The sequence below is a fragment of the Phocoena sinus genome, chromosome 9 (genome assembly GCF_008692025.1).
Source record: "Phocoena sinus isolate mPhoSin1 chromosome 9, mPhoSin1.pri, whole genome shotgun sequence".
NCBI classification, from domain to species: Eukaryota; Metazoa; Chordata; class Mammalia; order Artiodactyla; family Phocoenidae; genus Phocoena; species Phocoena sinus.
Window position 1 is genome coordinate 21,534,692 of NC_045771.1, and position 21,280 is coordinate 21,555,971.

The 21,280-nt window shown below is 42.8% G+C and overlaps 1 protein-coding gene across 5 annotated transcripts in view; it reads right to left on the reverse strand.

Moving 5' to 3' along the window:
* The window catches only part of MKLN1 (muskelin 1), a 215,527-nt gene that overhangs the window by 186,409 nt on the left and 7,838 nt on the right, over positions 1-21,280 (reverse strand). For 3 of the 5 annotated variants that reach the window (XM_032642158.1, XM_032642155.1, XM_032642156.1), the window contains exon 1: positions 1,031-1,145. The exons of 1 other annotated variant lie outside the window; for it this stretch is intronic. In XM_032642158.1, coding sequence (XP_032498049.1) covers positions 1,031-1,128 — 98 coding nt within the window. In that variant the 5' untranslated portion in view covers positions 1,129-1,145. Of the gene's footprint in view, positions 1-1,030; positions 1,165-21,280 lie in introns of those variants that run through there. One more of the 5 variants, XM_032642153.1, reaches the window with a different exon arrangement.

Here is a 21,280-nt window from a genome sequence, read left to right on the forward strand (position 1 = left end):
TAAAATCATTCCTGGACTTGTAAAATGACGGTCCGGGGGACAGCTAGCACTTTTCTTCAGGGTCTGCATAGATCTTAAAACTTTACTAAGCCATCTCTATCAGTATGTAAAAGCGGAGTTCGATCTGCTCCTTCTCTCAGACATAAGCCAATACTGAATGAAAGTACTGTCAGCATTTCAGAAGCAATCTGCTACAGAAAAACGCACGGTTTTTCTGTAACGCACTGGAACTCTTTTCAACACCTAAATTGGGGATCCAGACCAAACGAGTGTTGGAAGTCAAATTCATTAAAGTCATACTTTTCTGTCTATATCTGAGTTTCTGGGCTGGGAAACTGGTCTGGGTCTACATAAATCCATGCTCTGAGCCATCATACAGAGGAACTCCTCTGTAATGTCCCTCCTGCCCACTCTCTTTTTCAGAACTACCAGCCGGAAAAGATACCCTCCGCAAATCCTACAACGTCTCCCCACTTGCACAGATAGGTTCCACAACTCTTCAGCCGTCGGTGACTTTTACCACCCCCCTGGAGCTAATCGCTTTTAATGACTACCCCCCCCCCCAAGAACAGTCACTCTTCTCAGCTTTACACTTTGTACCGGCAGCAATCGACTTAACCATCCCCCGTCTCCCACCACCTCGGACGCCCTTAGACATCCTCACCAGTTCGCCCGCCGTCCGGTCCCGAAAGCCCCAACTCCTGCTCCACCTTCGTGAGCCGCCCGCCCCCAAGCCCTTCTCAACCCCCAAACCCGGCCGCCGCATCACCTGGCTCCCCGTTGTCCTACGCGCCTCGGCCCCGCCACACACCTTGCCCTTCCACCCGAATCTCGCACTCTGGATCCTAACCCCTCCCGGAGGCGGGGCGGGCAACGCTCTCTGCTGCTGGACTGAGACTCCGGAGGCCGCGCGTCCCCCTCACCAGGCCCCGCCTGGGCCTCTCGACGCGGTTGCCCTCCACAGCCCCCCTGGCCCAGCCGTGCTTACGCCGAGGAGTAGGGGAGCCCAAGCCCAGGGCCAAGCACTTACTCAGGAAGGTAGGTGGAGGAGAAGGAGCTCCATTTGTGTAGCGCGTAGGGCAGAAGCCGGCACTCGGGCGTCGCAGAGACAGCCCCGCCAGCCGCCATCTTGTCAGCACCGTAGCGTCCGCCGCCGACCGCCAGCCGCGCCGGGAGGGGGAGGGGAGGGGCCTGCTCTTAAAGGAGCCGCGGCCCGCCTGGGCCGTCAGCTCTCCCGGTCTCGCGTCGTTACCGCTGCGTGAAGCGGTAAGTCGCGCGCGGGTCGGCGATTCACTCTGGGGGTCTCCGCCGCTGAGCCCTCCTGAAAGACTGACTGGCGGAAACTGGGACTGGAGTGTGAGCATCTGAGGGGCTCTCCAGTGGGGCTTGGAGAGGAATGTCTCAAATGACTTTTCTTGAAAGCTGAGGTAAGGGGAAAGCCAAAAACATTATGAAAAAAATAAATTGTAGTTATGGGACAGGAAGGGAAAATGAGAAGAAGTTGGAGAAGGGACGCCTTTGAGACTTTGGAAACCACTGCTCTCTCCAGTTTCTAAATTCTGTAAGGAAACAGCATTGAAGGGAATTGCAGTGGAATAGCTAATGGCCTTTCCTTCTGGAGTTGTCCTGGTTTTAAACGTCTTGTGTCCCCCCCACGCCACCCCGCCCACCGTTCCAGAGTCACATGGAGACAGGAAAAGGAAATGCTTGTGTGTCCTCTCATCCTGTTCAGTTTTCAGTCTGGGATGCCCTTCGTTGTAAGCATTTGTTGAGAGCTCTCTCATACCCATCTCGCGCGATTGGTTTGCTCAGTAATGACATTCACCCACAGACCAGAAAAATCCTAAAGGAGTTGGGAAGCTGGGTGTCGTCATTCTTACAGCTGGTAAATCTACCTATTTTTAACTGACAGATATTTAGCCCCCAAATTCTGAAAGAGCAAGAGACAGAGAGTTTCAGGCTTCCCTGGTGGCGCAGCGGTTGAGAGTCTGCCTGCTAGTGCAGGGCACACGGGTTCGAGCCCTGGTCTGGGAGGATCCCACATGCCGCGGAGCAACTAGGCCCGTGAGCCACAACTACTGAGCCTGCGCGTCTGGAGCCTGTGCTCCGCAACAAGAGAGGCCGCGACAGTGAGAGGCCTGCGATGAAGAGTGGCCCCCGCTTGCCACAACTAGAGAAAGCCCTCACACAGAAACGAAGACCCAACACAGCCAAAAATAAATAAATAAACAAATGTGGGGTTTTAAAAAAGAAAAAAGAATATTATTTAAAAAAAAAAAAGAGAGAGAGAGTTTCAAGAAAATGACCACAGAGGGAATAACAGCCCATGTGCTCTGAATGCTATATGGGCATCATACCAGCTCCTTATCCAAAAATGAACACTTGCTCTAAATATCTAGCAGCTTTAGATAATGTTCCCATCAAATACCTGTAGGTCAGCGTTGTGCATGTTTATTCCTTGGCTTAGCCACTGCATTACCAAAGTACCCTTCTCTCACTGTCTAAGTGGTTCTACCCCTGGAAGCCTACGCAGCATCTTCATCTCCACCTGACCAACGGAAAAACTCAAGCAAAGGGTTTTTTAGTGAATGACCAAGTGAGTTGAAACACCTCAGTACTATAATTGTATTCTTTTCCCATTATAATCATTAACCTGCCCAAACTTCCTCAAATCCTTTCCTGACTTCCTGTTTCCACAGAGAAAAGCTTAGTAGTAGCCTCCAGTAGCATATCAGATGGAGAATGCCAAATAGAAAGGCCACAATATGTTAGCCTTTAAAATCACATGTGCTTTGTGTGTTACAGCATACTGGGAAAGTACTTGTTCCTTGAGGGAATGCTATAATCCCAGCAATGAAGTTAGGAGTCCAGAGACAGTGAAGAGGCCAGAGAAGGTTGATTAGTTCCAAAGATGATTAATGGTTATTTGGGGGGGAAAGAGATACTTTTAAGGGGAAAAGATTAAGATGGTGACTCAGTTCGATTAGTTTGGGGCTCCAAATTTGCTAATTATATCTTACCCGAATGTAAGTGAGTCCTTGTTCTTTTCCAGACACAGAGTTATGGTCCCTGAGTGATCTTTTTTAAAAAAACACATAAGTCAGTTCTTCCTAAGATGACTCTCTCGGACTTTCAGTGACTTTCTATTCCCTTTGAGTAACACTGAAAGTCCTTAGCATAGGCCTTTCATATCCTGCCTTGATTACCTCTCTAGCTTTTCTCTTCTCTTTCTCCTCTGCACTCCCTACTCCAGGCACACTAAACTAACACACTGAATTGGCTCCTGTAAATTCTGTGCTCTCTCTGGTCTCCAGGGCTTAGTGTAAACCAAGCCAGGAATACTCTCCCCCATTCTTCACCTGGCTAACTTCTGCTTGTTTTTCAGATTATTTCATTCTGGAAAATCAGTCCTCATCACCTATTTCGGGGTAGGTGCCTTTTTTTTTACGTTTTGTCACCCTGAGTTTCCTTCCTTATCTTAGCAAACATCACAATATATGTTTTTTAATTTTTTTTTTATTTTAGATTTTATTTATTTTTGTCTGCATTGGGTCTGTTGCTGCGTGCAGGCTTTCTCCAGTTGCGGCCATTGGGGGCTATTCTTGGTTGCGGTGTGTGGGCTTCTCATCGCGGTGGCTTCTCTTGTTGCAGAACACGGGCTCTAGGTGCATGGGCTTCAGTAGCTGCAACACGCGTGCTCAGTGTTTGTGGCTCGCGGGCTCTAGAGCACAGGCTCAGTAGTTGTGGCTCGCGGGCTCTGGAGCACAGGCTCAGTGGTTGTGGCTCACGGGCTCTAGAGCACAGGCTCAGTAGTTGTGGCTCGTGGGCTCTAGAGCGCAGGCTCAGTAGTTGTGGTGCATGGGCTTAGTTGCTCCGCAGCATTTGGGATCTTCCCAGACCAGGGCTTAAACCCGTGTCCCCTGCATTGGCAGGCAGATTCTTAACCACTGTGCCACCAGGGAAGTCCCACAATATATTTTTATTTCCTCTTTTTTTCTCATTCTCTCTCCCTAAACTGTAACTCCCATGAAGGTAGGAGTCATGCATATCTTGTTCACAGTTGTATCCTTAGTCCTTTTAGAGTGTCTTGCATATAGTGGATGTTCAATAAATATTTACTGAAGAATGAATTAATTGTGCTAAAAGAGTACTTGGGTTGCAAAGGAAAAAAAATGCCAGAACTTCTCAGACTACAAAAATGTATCCCTGAGGTATGATTGCCACAGAGAATGTAAAGACCCCGGAAAGCGTGGCTTTCCTGCAGCACAGATTTTACAAATGGTAAAATAATTTAAAGCATTCGTATGTTAACATAAATACAGATAGATATGTTAACATACAAATGCTTTATATTCGTAGATATATTATGATACTGAACCCCAAATTTGTATAAATGTTAAGATAAAATAGAAGACTAAAGAAATTTTAAAATCTTCAGGAGTCTGCTGTACCTCAGATCTCCTACGGGTACACATTTACCTCCACTGCCTCTGGGGCATTGCGTTAGTCTGTGGGGTTTATTGTAAGGATACATGGGGAAGGTCTGGAGACCGTCAGCAGCCATTTAATCTCTCTAGTTCCCCTACGTTACTATATTGATGGCCTCATGGAGAACTGGACAATGGATCATCATTTTTCAGGGATCAACAGCTCTAGTAATCCAGTTATCTTGTCATCTAAAAGAAACCGTCTTTTACTCTCTGATGATGTCTCAACATGCTTCTCATAGTAAACACTTCCCAGAGAGAGTAACTGATTATATTCGGTTTGTCCCCATTCACTATCTTTTCCTGCAATAAAAGATTTATTGAGAGGCTGTGATATGCCAGGCCCTGTCCTGGATGCTAGGGAGGCAGGGACAAACAGAAAAGCCAGACAAGGGCCCTGCTTTCAGGGAGCTTACATTCTGGCAGGGCAACATATAATAAATATAATAAGTCAACTAGATAATTTTAGTCTGTGCATTTTAGGTGCTAGGAAGAGACTGCACTGGAGTAATATTGGATGGTAAAGGAAAGTGTCTCTAAGAAGGTAATATTTGCGCTAATACCTGTGCAGTGAAAAAGTGCCAACCATGCAAAGGCTGGACAAAAAACATTCTGGGAAGAGAGAATAAGCAAGTGCAATGGGCCTGAGGCAGGGAAGGGGTTGTTAAAGAAAAGAAAGAAGAGAGTGTGGTGGGAGCGTAGTGATGAAGAGAGAGACTGGAGTCAGAACAAGTAGGCCCCTAACAGTCATGGTAAGGAGTCGTGACAGGGAAATGTGAAGGGGAGACTTGTGCGGGGATTCAAGCCAAGGAGTAGCGTGATCCAGTTTACATTTTGTAAAGATCGCTCTGCAAAACAGAAAATGGGTTGGAAAGAGATAAGAGTGGAAGGGATGAGACTCTACAGGAGGTTAAGCCAGGCAAGAAATGATGGTGGCTTGTACTAACAGGAGATGGAGAGGAATGGTTGAATTGGGCTGTATTTTGGAAGTAAAGTCAGCTAGACTTGCTGATGAGGGAGGGAAGGCAGGAGGAAATGGAAAGAATTAAGGATAACTCTTGGGTTTTGTGTTTGCACCACTGAGTAGCTAGTGATGCTTTTATTAAAAGGAGAAGATTTGGGGTTAGAACAGTTTTGAGGTAGAAGAAATCAAGAATTCCGACTTCAGTGTGGTATATAGGGGATACCTAATAGATATCCAGGTGGATTGTCAAGCATCTGATATGGGGATCTATATTGGTCAGAGACATATCAAACCACGTCATAGGCATTTGACCTTCTTCATATATAACCAATCAGTGCCTTTTTTTTTTGGCTTAGGCACTGATTCCTGGGCCAATCAGTTTTCCTCTAAACAGCAGAGTCAGCATAGCTCTGGGTATGGCAGCTCTAGAAAGAAGAAACCATCTGTGGCAGCCTTCTGCAGAAGGGGATCAAGGGGTACAGAACAGTCTAGGGAAAGAAACCCAGAGTATACTCAAAAATCTTGTTTGCAGTCCCAGTTCTGATACTTTTCTAGCTATGAGACCTTGGGAAAGTCACTTAACTTCTCAGCGTCTCATTTTCCACAGCTCTAAAGTGGTTTTAATAAAATCTGTCTACTTCACAGTGGGGTTTTGAAGATCAAGTGAAGGAAGAGGGCCTAGCTCGTCTGCTCTAAGTTCTCATTTAGCTCTCACAAAAACTCTGAGAGAGAAATATTATTATTCCCTTTTTCACAAATGAGAAAAATAAGACTCAGAAAGGTTAAATAATTGTTTGTTATCTTTGTTTTGTCCCTTCAGATACATGGGAGGGAAGAGCGTGAGGTTGGGGTATCCCTTCCTCTGACTCCCTGCCTGTATACACAGTGGGCTGACTGGCCCTTTCAACCAAGGGTCACAAGTCCTCCCAAGTGGCCTCTCCACACTACTCTCTCTGGTTCTGGGTTCCAGTAACCACTCCCTCCCCTGCTCCCTGTGGTTTCCCAGTATGTTCTCACATCTTTAGAAATAGTCCCTTTATTAAACCTCTCAAATCGCCCAATTTGAGAATGCCATCTGTTTCCAGCTGGGACCCTAACTGTTACGGTAACTTATCCAAGGCAGTATATAGCTAGTCAGTAACAGAGCCAGAATCTCTCCGTTTCAAAAGCCCATCCTGTTGGATTGCATCCCATTCCTCTCAGGTGGGAAGAGACTTAGTAAACTGCAAAGTGCTATTCAAATATAAGATATGGTCAAATAATAGTTAAAAAGCAAAGCAAATCCAGCCGATTTTATTTATTTCCAGGCAAAGGAACATACCAATTGACTGAGGGAGAAATGAAGGTGTGTTTTTAATTTTTAGGAAGGGGTATCATGGCATGTTACACTAATTAAAGATTAAACAAATACTCTAAATAGGCTGGAATATAATCCACAGCTTTGTATATGATTGCTTAAAATAAGCCCCATACTTCATTGGTCAGGAAAAAAAGTCCTCAGATAGGTCCTGTAAGGGTCTTGCCTTAGCTCATTCAAAGGATCATTCAAAGTTCATGGTTTCTTTAACAACTTCCAGCTGGTTAGGAGAGTTGACACACAACGCAGTACTCAATGTGCTATGTCCTAGGCAAGTTCTGCTGTAAAAAGAATTTCCCTTCACAATATTATTATGCAACAGATGAAGAAACTAATATCCAAATATGTCCAATGTCACATCTAAGGTCATTTGTACAACTGGGCTGTTTGCAGGTCTGAATCCAGAACCTAAGTACCTAATTCTCAGTCACTTTTTCCCGTAACGTAATTAATGGAAACTTTTTAGGTCTATACCTACATCATTCTTCTTTAAATCCTCTATAACTAGCACATAGTAAATACTCCAGAAATATTTCCTGAATTGAATCTCTTAGTTCCTCCTGAATTTCTTCTCACTCACTGTCTCAGTCAGTTTAGGCTGTTATAACAAAAATACCATAGACTGGGTGGCTTAAACCACACACATTTCTTTCTCACAGTTCTGGAGGCTGGGAAGTCCAAGATCAAGACATCAGTAGATTTGGTATCTGGTGAGGGCCCTCTTCCTTGTTTGTAGACAGCCAACTTCTTACTTTCACCCCTGGCCCCCAAAATGCATGTCCTCACAGACAAAATACATACAAAATACATACAAAATACGTACATACTAACCCTAACCCATTCCATCCCAGCAGCCCCAAATGTCTTAACTTATTCCAGCATCAACTCTAAAGTCTAGTCTCATCTAAATCAGATATGAGTGAGACTCATTCTGAGGCAAAATTCCTCTCTAGCTATGAACCTGTGAAACCAAACAGACTAGGATAGACATTCCCATTTCAAAAGGGAGAAAGAGGAAAGAAGGAAGGAATAATGAGTCCCAAGCAAGTCCAAAACCTAGCAAAGGAAACTCCATGAGATCTTAAGGCTAGAGAATAATCCCTTTGGCATGATGCTCTGCCTTCTGGACGCCCCTGGAGTAGTCCTGCCCCAGGAGCTCTGCCAGGCCAGAGACACACCCACCCAGGGCTCTGCCAGGCGGTGGTCACACCTTGTAGGCTCCAGGTGGCCTCACTCCCAAGACTTTGGTTGGAGGCTGTCTGGCCTGTTGAAACTGAGGTGATTCCTCCCCACACACCTCACCTTTTGAAACCCTGATCTGAGTTGCCTTCAGGGTCATTCTTTCCTTGTCTTGAAGAATAGCTTATGTGCCAGCTGAATAGCTCTATGTAAAATCCAAGAAGTCCGTCAGTCGTGCTTTCTCATTTTTAGTAGTATGGACAGGCTGAGAATTTTCCAAATCTTTAAGTTCTGGTTTCTTTTTGCTCAACAGTTCCATCATCAATTCATTTCTCTCTTCTTACATTTTGCTATGCAAGCAGTCAGGAGGAACCAAACAGCTCCTTCAACACTTTGCTTAGGAATCTCCTCAGCTAGATATACAGTTTCATCACTTGCAAGTTCTTACCTTCCACAAAATGCTAGAACACGAACATAATTCAGCCAAGTTTTCGACACTTTATAACAAGAATCATCTTGCCTCCAGTTTCCAATAACATGTTCCTCTTTTCTGTCTGAGACCAAAATGGCCTTTACTGTCCATATTTCTACCAACATTCTGTTCATGGTTATTTTTATTTTCTGAGAAGATGGAAGCAGTCTCTCCAGCTTTCCTCTTTCTGAGATCTCACCAGAATTGCCTCTAGGAGTCCCTTCACAGCAATACTGACTTTGTCTAGCAGGCACCTCAGAGAGCTTCTGCCTCTGCCCGTTACCCAGTTCCAAGGCTGCTTCCATAGTTTTAGGTGTTTGTTACAGCAGCACCGCCACTCCTACATACCAATTTGTGTCTTAGTCAACTTGGGCCGCTCTAACAAAAATATCATAAACTGGGCAGTTTAAACAACAGACATTTATTCCTCACACTATTCCTCAGGTGAACACTGAGACTAGCTTCAGGTATGAAGCTCGGGCCTGTCTTCCCCCAGAAGGTGGCAGCAGCAGCCTCAGCTTGCTGGAGAAATCAGAATTCATCCTTTTGCCTGTTGGCATCCAAACCTAGAAATTCCTGGTTCCAGAGACCACTTTATCCTTCCCTTGGTTTGCTGAGCTTGGTTGAAGCCAGAGCACAGGGAGTGCAGGAACTGGCAATGAATCCTCTCATAAGTGCCTAGTTTTTTTGTCAACACTTTGGTCTGGGCTGTGACCTTGAAGCATGTGTGAAGGAGGACCCGGAAGTCTCTGGTCAGGGAAAAGAGCTTCAGAAAGAAACAAATAGTAACTTAAACACTTACATCCACACAGGCATAAATCCAGAGGACTCCAGCTCACAGTTTGGTGCCACACAAAGAATACAGATTCTAGACCCGGCCTCCCAGCTACCAGCAACTGACCTTGTCATTGAATCTATCAGAGCTGCAATTTCCTCTTCCACCAAATGTGGACTAGATGATCTTTAAGCACCTGCTAATTTTTAAATTATGAGTTAGTATACTTTCATTTTTTGGATTAAGTATGGTTGGGCCTTCACCCTTTCAGAGTTTTAAAAATCCCAGACACAACAAAGCACTACTGGTTCCAAGTTAATCCCAGGTGAGCACAGATCCTGGTGAACACTGCCAGCTGCCTAGGCGGTGGGCAGGAATCCCAGGAAATGTCTGAACACCACACAGCTATGGATGAACTGCCAACTGCTGGGGGTTGCTTTGCAAATTACCACATCTAAACGAAGCTGACAAAATAATATTCCAAAAAGCAATTAACACTGATTCCTAGTGTATTTGGAACCAAACGGCCTTTTGGGAAAAGTGAAAGTGGCTCAAAAAAGAAGTATCCCAGCCCTCTGGGTAGAAACATTTGAAGTTAAGGGGATTCATCAAGTCAGAATCTTTCAGTGTATTTGTCCCATCACCACTGTCGGGGCTCAACCTGGTCTTTGTAAAGGAGGAGACAGAACTTGCTCCTCTCATTTTCCCCCTGCTTCATCCTGCCTGCTCTCACTTTCATTGCCTGTACTGCTTAAACTTTCATCCGTCCATTCAGTAAACACTTGGGCACCTCCTATGTGCCAGGTGCTGGCATACACCTAGCTATTAAGGAGCTCACAACCAAGTAATCAGATATTAAACAGGTTAATCCACAAAGCATTCAGAAAGAATTAGCCTATAAAATATAAGGTCATAATGATGGTCATAGTCGTGGTTAGCAGTAGCATTATCTCTGTAAGGCCAAAGGCCAAATACCATATTTCCTTATTAAAGCTATCTCCAGAACATAGTAGAATCATCTAGAGATAATCCCATTGGTCTAAAGGCGTTGGCTCCTGTGGGTTTTCTTTCTATTTCACATGAAAGTCATCCTATTAGAATCCCTTCCTAGGTTAGAAAGCTTTGGCTCCAGAAGGACACTGTAAATGGAAATATATCTATGTTACCTGGCATGAAAGGATGAGGCTGATTGGGGATGTCCAGCTTCCTCTACCTTTTCTTTTCTTTAATACATTTATTTATTTATTTATTTTTTGGCTGCGTTGGGTCTGTTGTTACATGCTGGCTTTTTCTAGTTGAGGTGAGCGGGGGCTACTCTTCGTTGCGGTGCACAAGCTTCTCATAGTGGTGGCTTGTCTTTGCTGTGGAGCACAGGCTCTAGGCACACAGGCTTCAATAGTTGCGGCATGCGGGGGCTCAGTAGTTGTGGTTCGTGAGCTCTAGAGAGCAGGCTCAGTAGTTGTGGCTCACAGGCTTAGTTGCTCCACGGCATGTGGGATCTTCCCGGACCAGGGCTCAAACCCGTGTCCCCTGCATTGGCAGGTGGATTCTTTGCCACTGTGCCACTAGGGAAGTCCCTACCTTTTCTCCTTAAGAATATTAGCATAGGTGATGGGCAGGTTAAATAAGTTCCAATGTTACTGAAACAAAGAGAACTGGACAGAGGGAACTGGGGAATAACGGAAATAGGAGAACATGGTGATAGCAAATTCTAGGTGGCTCCACACTAGAAAAGAGAACCCGAACAAGCCAAAAAGTAAGAGAGCACAGGGATGTCCAGTGGGACAAGGGACTGAACTGAGCTATATCGCAGAACAAATGAGCATAAAAGAAGCAAACTATTTCTCCTGGTTCCCAATCTGAGATCCATCTGAGGATATCAACTGAAGTTTGTCTTCAAAGAGACACCAGATGTTGGAATCAGGTCAAAGTATTTCTCAAATGTAAATTTTTATAGAGACTTTCTTACCATGTTGATCATTTTGATTTATTTTCTTCCAGTATATTTCCAAATAAGTTCAAAATGATCTCTTTCTCCCCCCACTTCCACAACCAATTTTTAGCAATGCCACTTACTAAATATATAGTACAAAGTTTGAGAACCTCTGGCCTTTGGCCTAATTTTATCTGATTTATTGTTGGAGACACTGCTCTCGTAGCCCAAAAAATAACCAGCCTTAAAATGGGATTCTCTGATGAGCACATTTCTATGGTTGAGAACTTTTTCCCCTTAAATCTTAGGAGAGTGGCAGGCAAGAAGCTGTCTATAACTGACAGCTGAGCTCTCTCCTCCCTTTGGAATTTCTCCTGAGAAGTCAGTCTCCAAAAACCAGATACTGCAATGGCAGCTAGCTTGGACATCTACTTTGTAACGTTTCCATTTCAACTTTCCCACCTTATCTACCAGGTCTACAATTAAAATGATTTTAGCGCTTAGAGTTGTGAACAATAGTGAATCAGCATTTTAAAGAGAATTGGTAACAGGTGATGGTGGTATAAATGCCACATTCTAGAGGTCCCACATTCATTTTAAAAACAAATCTAAATGCTTTTTTCAAAACCCCTACACTACTCAGTCTGTCGTTCCCTTTGTTTATTCATGTTTCTCCTCCCCTTCCTCTCTCTTCCTGCCTAGCTATCTCCTTCACCTGGTCTCCCACCTTATTACTGTCTTTCTGTCTTATTCCTCTTACCCCTTGTTTATCTGTCTTGGCCCTCTGCATCTTCCTGTTCCTTCTCCATCTGATTCCATTTTTTTTACTCTGTACTGTCTCCCGCTTACCCACAACACATACTTCTCTCCTCTATTTCACTATCTTTCCCACTTCTGGCTCCTTAGTTGACTACGCTATAGAACAAAACCATTGTCAGATATTTATAATTATTAAATAAGATATTTTGTTAATTTTAAAAGCAGATAAGTTCTGAAAATGCTATATTCTTTTCCTCCAAGGAGAAAAAATTTTCTTGCCCATGGTTAGCAATCCTTACATGCTAACTATAATAATTATTTTTCTTATAACTTCCTGTGTTGGCCCCAGATTACTTTTTTCTTGTAGTTCGGTGACCCTCAAAAGAAAAATCGTTCTCTGTTCTTCAGTAATCCTGACAACAGCAGCTGACATCAATGTAGAAAGAAAAGCAAGCTAAAAACTGTAGTTGAGTGTATGCATCCTGAATTGCATATTCAGTTGCAAAATCATCATCATCATTATTATTATAATTGCAGAGGGGAGGCATTTAAATAATTGTTCAAAGTGTCTTCTTGAGGAAGTAACTATATCAGGGCCAGCTGTCACAAAACAACCTATAATAATAATACCGTATGTGCATCTTCAGTATTCATGGCGACTGTTCAATAACAAATTTAAGCATTCATCTAATGTCCTTAAACAACCTAGAAAATAACAAACAAACCTTGATCAGACCCAGTGTCTCACTTGGTAGTGACCTGTGTTTGGTTTTTTTTTTGCGGTTCGCGGGCCTCTCACTATTGTGGCTCCTCCCGTTGCGGAGCACAGGCTTCGGACGCGCAGGCTCAGTGGCCATGGCTCACGGGCCCAGCCGCCCCGCGGCATGTGGGATCTTCCCGGACCGGGGCACGAGCCTGTGTCCCCTGCATCGGCAGGCGGACTCTCAACCACTGCACCACCAGGGAAGCCCCGGTAGTGACCTGTGTTTTTAAGCAGTGTCCCAGAACAACCTTAGAGTCATAAACCACACACACACAAAATTGCACCAACAATTCAATGGCAAACTGGGGGATGGGCCCAGCATCCACCTGCTATGTTACGGCAATAAATCTAGGCACACAAGTAGAGTGGAAATCAGATAGGTACATCAGCAGAGAAATATCCACAAAGGTAGACATGTTTTATTGACTTTAAATTTGTAAATAAATGGGAACTGTGAGAAAAGAGGGATGGTTTTATTTTTAGTTTGTGAAATCACCCAGAAGTATTTGAGATTTTTCTCTTCCCAAGATACAGCTATGAAATGACTAATAGGAATTAAGTGAGCCTGCATCAGGAACTGAATGTGCCACTTCACTGGGAACAGAAAATGTTCCCCTGATAGAGGCTGTCCTCTCAGATTAGTACCTGGGGTGTTTTAAAAAGAGACTCAGCCAGACGCGAATGTGGAGCATTTATAAAGAGCAAGAATCATCCAGATGCCTTTGCAAATTTTCCCCATATCTAGTACTTTTGAGTCATGTTTATATCTTAACTTCTACGTTCCTGAAAAAACTCAGGAGAGAGGGAGAAAAAATTTCCTGTCACATTGTTTTTTTCTTGCTGGCTACGGTGGCTTTCCAACAGGAGTCTTGCTAATGGCTTGGCCTGAGCAATTTTAGAAAGGTGAATGACCCAAGACTGCCTAAGAAAGTTGCTAACTGCTCTGATCCAGCCTAACTAGGTTCTAAAACTCATATACCTAGTTGCAGTGGCTCAATACTATTTGCATCCCCCGCTAAAATCAACTTGCCTATACACGGCCTCATCCTGTTTCAGTAATTTAAGTATTTTCTACAGAAGTATCAGAAAGGGCACTGATTGACATTTTAAAGGTTGTTTCAAGGCACAATCTGTGTATAGTTTTTTAATTGTAAAAGTAAAACACCACCATAATGAAAATAAATTCGAACGTCAAAAAGCTTAAAATGGAAAGAAAAATCTTTCCACTTTTATCCCAACGTAAACACTGTTAACTATTTCTTGTGTATTTTTTCCACATAGGCATATATAATATATATACACCATTTTTCCACAAAGCAGATCATATAATATACAGTGTCCTATTGTGAGGTAATATAAAATAAATACATTGAACTGTGCCACAGTTCCAGCACAGAGCTCCTAAAACCCTTGTAAAGCCTAAGTGATAAGAACACTGGGAGCATCTTTTGTTCTAATATTTGGTCTTTGACCCTGCTTCCTGACACAGAGTTCCTAAATCTCTTTGAATTTCCTGGGGGTTTGTAGCCTCTTTTGTTCTAGTGAGGTGAGCTATTGGATAGCTCCTGGATGAGGGCTGGCCCCAGAAAGACCAAGCCAGAATTAGAAGCTTGGAATTTTCAGCCCCACCACCCATTCTCCAGAGAGGGAAAAACGAATAGCAGTAGTATTAATAATCGATCACGTCTATGTGATGAAGCCTCTATAAAAATCCCAGGGCTTCCCTGGTGGCGCAGTGGTTGAGAGTCCGCCTGCCGATGCAGGGGACACGGGTTCGTGCCCCGGTCTGGGAGGATCCCACATGCCGCGGAGCGGCTGGGCCCGTGAGCCATGGCCGCTGAGCCTGCGCGTCCGGAGCCTGTGCTCCGCAACGGGAGAGGCCACAACAGTGAGAGGCCCGCGTAACGCACAAAAAAAAAAAAAAAAAAAAATAAAAAAAAAAAAAAAAAAAAAAAAAATCCCAGAGGCTTCCCTGATGGCACAGTGGTTAAGAATCCGCCTGCCAATGTAGGGGACATGGGTTCGAGCCCTGGTCCGGGAAGATCCCACATGCCGCGGAGCAACTAAGCCCATGGGCCACAACTACTGAAGCCTGCACTCTAGAGCCCGCGTACCACAACTACTGAGCCCACGTGCCACAATTACTGAAGCCTGCGTGCCTAGAGCCTGTGCTCCGCAACAAGAGAAGCCACCACAATGAGAAGCCCGCTCACTGCAACAGAGAGTAGCCCCTGCTTGCCACAACTAGAGAAACCCCACGCGCAGCAACAAAGACCCAACGCAGCCAAAAATAAAAATAAATAAATAACTTTTTAAAAATCCCAATAGTATGGGGTTCGGAGAGCTTCCAGATAGGTGAGCACAACCACGTAATTGGAGGGTGAAGCACTCCTGCCCTCGGACCCTCCCAGACTTTGCCCTGTGTATCTCTTCATCTGGCTGTTCATCCGTATCCTTTACATTGCACTTTATCAGATAATAAACTGATAAACTAAGTGTTTCTCTGAGTTCTGTGAGCTGCTTTAGCAAACAATTCAATCCAAGGGGTAGGAAGTCATGGGACCTTCCAGTTTGTAGCCAAGTCAGACAGAAGTTGTGGGTGAGCTGGGAACCTACTGCTTGAGACTGGCATCTGAAGTGGGGGGGGGGGCAATCTTGTGGGACTGAGCCCTTAACCTGTGGGATAATGTCCAGGTAGATAGTGTCAAGATTGAATTAAATTGTAGGACACCCAGCTGATGTCACAGAGAATTGCTTGGTTTGGGGAAAAGTCCCATATCTGGTGTCAGAAATGGTGTAAGTGTGGTAGTGTGAGAGTGAAGGAGAGACACACAGGAGGAAGAGTGAGTTTTTCCTAAACACCTATACCTTGCTTTATTCATTTAATAATATATCAGAAATATTTCCATGTCAGCATATATAGATCGTCCAAGATCTTTTAATCATTGGATGTGCCATAATTTATTTAACCATTGCCCCATTGATGAACATTTAAATCATTTCCACTTTTTATTATAAACAGTGTTTCCATGAACATCTTTATATGTGTCATTGGGAATTTGTATGGCTCTATCTTAGGATAAATTCCTATAAATGAAATTGCTGGGTCAAAATATATATATATACATTTAAAAATCAGGTTAGATGTTGCCAAATTGTAATCTCCAAATAGTTGTTCCATGTCTGTCAACAGTATAAGTTCACTTATGCCCTTGTCAAAACTGAGTTTTATCAAACTTTCAACCTTTTGTCAATCTGATAGATAAAAATGGTATCACATTGTTAGGATTTGCATTTTTCTAAGCTCTAATGAAGTTGTATTTTTTTCCAAGTAGTTCTTGCCATTCTTATTTTCTTTATGAAATATCTGTTCATATTCTTTGCCCTTTTTCTGTTTATTTTTTTCCTTGTAAAACTGTAAGATCTCTTTATATAATAAACACTTTTTCTGTTGGGTTACAACTAATTTTTTTCTTCTGTGCCATTTGTCTTTTGGCTCAATTTATGGTATTTTCTTGTTGTTGTTGTCATATTTGTTTTTACCATTAAAAATTTTTAAGTGTTTTACACTAAAGCATTTATCAGCATTTTCCTTTTTGGTTTCTGAGTTTTGTCTATGTTTTAAATTTTAGCTCTCTTACAAGATTGGTCTCTTTACAGTTGCCTAAACTTTAATGCAGCAGGGCATGATTTGAATTTCACTACATCATAAGTACAGGTTCAAAAATTTAGATTTTACTTTGGAAAAACTTACAAAGTCAAGGTCTTTAAGAGAAGGGAAGGCTGAGAGACCCCTTCCTCTTAGTGTCCCTGGCTGACCTGTTGGCCTTACAGAATGGTTTTCTAGAGAAGGGAATTCTGCCCCTCTTTTGGTCTCCTTCTAGTATACAGCAAGTTTGAGAGTAGCCTTATCAGTGCAAGGAATAACCAGACTGTCTTGGCACCAGGCAGCCTGGATTTTGGTGCCAGCTCTTTACCGAAGTTGTCTGGGAAACACACACAAGCTGCCTAGCACCTAGACTTTTGGTCCCATGGGATGTTACACAAGAGAAAGGAAGCCAGTGGTCCCATGAGAAGCTGAGCTTGTGTACAGTTCCTCAGGCTAGGAGAAGCCCCCTTCCTCAGCTTCAACCCCTCATACCCTGGTTTGAGCTAACTTATTGTCCAGGCAACACAGAATGAGCACCCAGATTCATTTAGAACAAGCCTGCTCTTTGTATCATATTAAGTCAGTAAAGAGTCAGGCAGTGGAGGTGAGACTAACACTTTTCACCCCCAATGTTTTATTTAGAAAAATTTCAAACCTACAAAGCTTAAAAGAATGATACAATAAATGCCCCTATACTCTTCAACTAGATTCACAAATTGTTAACATTTTGTCACCTTTGCTTTATCTCTTTCTATAAAAATACATTTTTATCCATTGAAGAATTTGAAAGTAAGTTGAATACTTTATGAAGTTTCACTCAGATTAAGCGTACATCTCCTAAAGATAAAGGCATCCTCCTACATAACTGCAATACTATTTTTAGATCTGGGAAAATTAATGATTCAATATATTTAATTCCACATTCAAATTCTTATAATCATCCAAAATGTCTTTTATAAACATCTTTTTTTGTTTGATCCAAGATCTTAACAAGGTCCATTCATTGCATTTGATTCTGTCTCTCAAGTCCAGTGCCCCAAGGTGGACATTTAGCAATGCCTGGAGATACTTTTGATTGTCATAACTCTGAGTACTACTGGCATCAAGTGGACAGAGGCCAGGGATGCTACTAAACATCCTAAAATACACAGGACAACCCCCCACAACAAAGAAGTATTTATTCCAAAATGTCAGTTAGTGCTGAGATTGAAAACCCTTGTTCTAATCTATCTAGAAGTCTCCTCACTTTTTTGTTGTTGTTTTTCATGATACTGACTTGTAGTATTCAGACCAGCTGTAACGTAGAATGTTCCACACTCTAGGTTTTTCTGATTCTTTCCTCATGATTAGTTTTCCATTTAAACATGTTTAACAAGGATATAACATAGATCATTTTAACAGTTAGTTATTACTGCATAGCAACCCACCCCCAAACTCAGTGGCATAGGTATTTCAGCTGATCTGGGCTAGGCTGGGTTCAGCTGATTTTGGTTACACTCATTCATGGATCTGTAGGCATTTGACAGATTGACTGGGGGCTGCTGGTCTAAGATGACCTTAGCTGGGGTTGACTGGGCCTAGCCCCATTCATCTGTCACACTTAGCAGGCTAGCACTGGCCTGTTCTCATGGAAGAGGCAAGGGTCTGAAAGACAGTGGAAGTGTGCAAGTTCTTTTGAGGCTTAGAACTGGCACTCTGTCACTTCAATGGCATTATGTTGGCCAAAGAAGGTAACAAAGCCAGCCTAGACTCAAGTGGTAGAGAAAGAAACTCGACCTCTTCATGGGAGTTGCTGCAAAGTCACATTGCAAGGGATGTGCCTGTTGCACTATCAAATTGATATTGTGTACCTCTAATTGCATGATATCGGGTGTATACGTCAGGTTGTCCCACTGGTAGTGATGTTAAGTTTGATACTCGATGTTAAGTTTGATACTCGATTAAGTGGTAACTGACAGAGTTCTCCTTTGGACAGCTCTATTTTTCATATATGCAAGGTGATACTTTGGTGCACTGTGTCTATCCTTCTTGCCATTGTATTCGTTTCCTAGGGCTGCTGTAACAAAGTACCCACAAATTGGCTAGCTTAAAGCAACAGGAATTTATTCTCACAGTCTGGAGACTAGAAGTATGAAAACAATGTGTTGGTAGGCTCCCTCTGAAACCTTAGGGGAGAATTCTTCCTTGCCTCTTCCAGTTTCTGTTAGCCCAGACATTCCTTGGCTTGTAGCTGCAGCACTTCAATTCAGCCTCCACCTTCACATAGCATTCTCCATATGTATCTGTATCTTCACATGACTGTCTTCTTACAAGGACACCAGTCATATTGGATTAGGATCCCACCCTTCTGCAGTATGACCTCATCTTAACTAATTACATCTGCAATGAACCTATTTCCAATGAACCTATCACATTCTGGGAGCCTGGGGGGGAGGCTCCATTTTTTGAGAAACATAATTCAACCCATGACACCCATCAACCCTTCACCAAAAGGTTTTATCATCCACTGATAGTCCTTGATTGAACCAGTTATTACACTGAGGATTGTACAACAGTGTTTCTCTTAAGCCTCATCATTTATTCAATGTTTATTAGCTGACATTTTACTGTAATGAAGGTTTTGTTTTCCTTTTTCTCCCCTATCTCTTCTTTCCTCCCTCCCACTTTTTAAATCACTTTCAATGTGTGACTTTTTTTACAACCATCATTTTTATACAACCATACAAACAATATTTTGGTGATTGAATTGTCTCAAATTTGGCTAATTAGAGCCCATAAAGTCAACTCTTAACAAATAAAAGTACAATAAGTATTTAAACTTGTATTAAAATTTAAATTCTTCTTTTTTAAAATGTGACTACTCCCACTAATCTATCCCATAGGACCTACTTCTGATGTCCAAATAAATTGGGGCCCATATTTTTCTCCGTGGAGAGGCTATGTGATTGTTCTCCATGGGAAAAGTCTCATCATCATTCCCAAAGTATAGCCATTTTAAAAAGCTGTCATTTATTGAGTGCCTTGCTTTACATATGTTATTTTCATTGTCATAATAACTGTGCCTTAGTAATGTTACTACATATTACAAATGAGAAATCTGAGGTTCAAAGTGAGATACTAGAAAGAGCATGGATTTTGCAAGCTCATAGTTTGAATGCTGGCTCTATCACCTATTAGGTATGTGATCTGGGGCCTCTGTAGGCCTTGGTTTGTTTATCTGTACTATGGGGATGATGATATTTTACTCACAGATTTGACCCAGCAGCTCATCTAACCTAGAGCAGGTGTTTATTAGTTCTCTTCTTTCCATATCCTGATGATGGGCCATGACTTCTAGGTCATGTTGGATAAATGACTGTGCCACAGAGTCCACTAGCAATTATTGAGGAGTTGATCAATTTTATTAATTCAGAATATGCTCATTACTAATTAGATAGCTTTACCTAAGTTCCAGCTAAAGTTTACCTTTAAATATCTTTGGGGGAAAAAAAAACAACAATTTCTTAAATAATATTGTGGGAAGGAGATCATATCTATTCAACTTAAGAGAACAACTTTAGGGGAGATCTTTTGCATTTGCATAGGAATCTTATTTACAAATCAGTATCATTTACAAATCAATTTTCAAACTATGTAGGCTCAACTTTCTTTTTGAAAACAGTGCATTCATTCATTCCACAAATAGTATTGAGCATCTGCTATGGCCCATGCAATGGTCTAGGCATTTGGGATACATCAAAGAATAAAATAAATATTTCTGCCCTTGTTTACCTTCGATTTGGGGGAGATAGGTGAAAAACAAATAAATTTGAAAATTGTACAGAGTATTAAAAGTAGGTAAATGCTAATGAGAAAAATAAAGCAGGGGTGTACAGGAGGGGATTGCTATGTTAAGTAGGGTTGTCATCATTTAAAAGGTGAGAGCTGAGCGAAGACTTGAAGGAGGTGAGGAAATTGGGCATGTGGCCATCTGGGAGAACAACAAACGCAAAGGTCCTGAGCAGGAGTGCACTTGGCCTGCTGGAGGCACAGTAAGGAGGCCAGTGCAGCCAGAGTGCAGTGAATGAAAGGAAGTATTTTATGCAGCTAACACTTAGATAGCCCTTAGTCGTAGCACTATGTTAAGCACTTAAAAATATTAACTGGGGCTTCCCTGGTGGCGCAGTGGTTGAGAGTCCGCCTGCCGATGCAGGGGACACGGGTTCGTGCCCCGGTTCCGGGAAGATCCCACATGCCGCGGAGCGGCTGGGCCCATGAGCCATGGCCACTGAGCCTGCGCGTCCGGAGCCTGTGCCCCGCAACGGGAGAGGCCACGGCGGTAAGAGGCCCGCGTACCACAAAAAAAAAAAAAAAAATTAACTAATCCTCAACAACTATGTGATGTGGGTACTGTGTTTTCTCTTTTCCAGATGAGGAAACTGAGGCACAGGAGGGTTAAATAACTGCCTCCAAATCACATAACTAGCAAATGATAGAGGCTGAACTGGAGCTCAGGTAGTCGGTCTCTAGAGACTTTTGGTACTCTTGAGTACCCAAGTATGCTATCCTGCCTCCTAGTTCCTAAGAGGTGAGGTCCAATAACTGGAGACTAGATCCCCAAGGTCATTAAAGGCCATTGAGGATTTGAATTTTTATTCTGAGTGATACAGATTTTGAACAAAAGAGTGATATGTCTGTTTTTGTCATTGTTCCAGGAATTTCCAAAGTAGTTACATACTTTAGATATGTGTTACTCTGGGCATTTAATATGCCTATGTAAAGTCAAAAGGATTTCAATTTATGGGAAGAAAGAAATTTTGATATGTATAATTTAGAGATGATATCCCATCAAATACCATTTGTGTAAGAGTGATCTCTCCTGTTTTTAAAGTCTTACAGGAACCTCTTTATTGTATGGATCTAGCAATACTTATGTACTTGGCTGTGCTTTCTTGGGGCACCA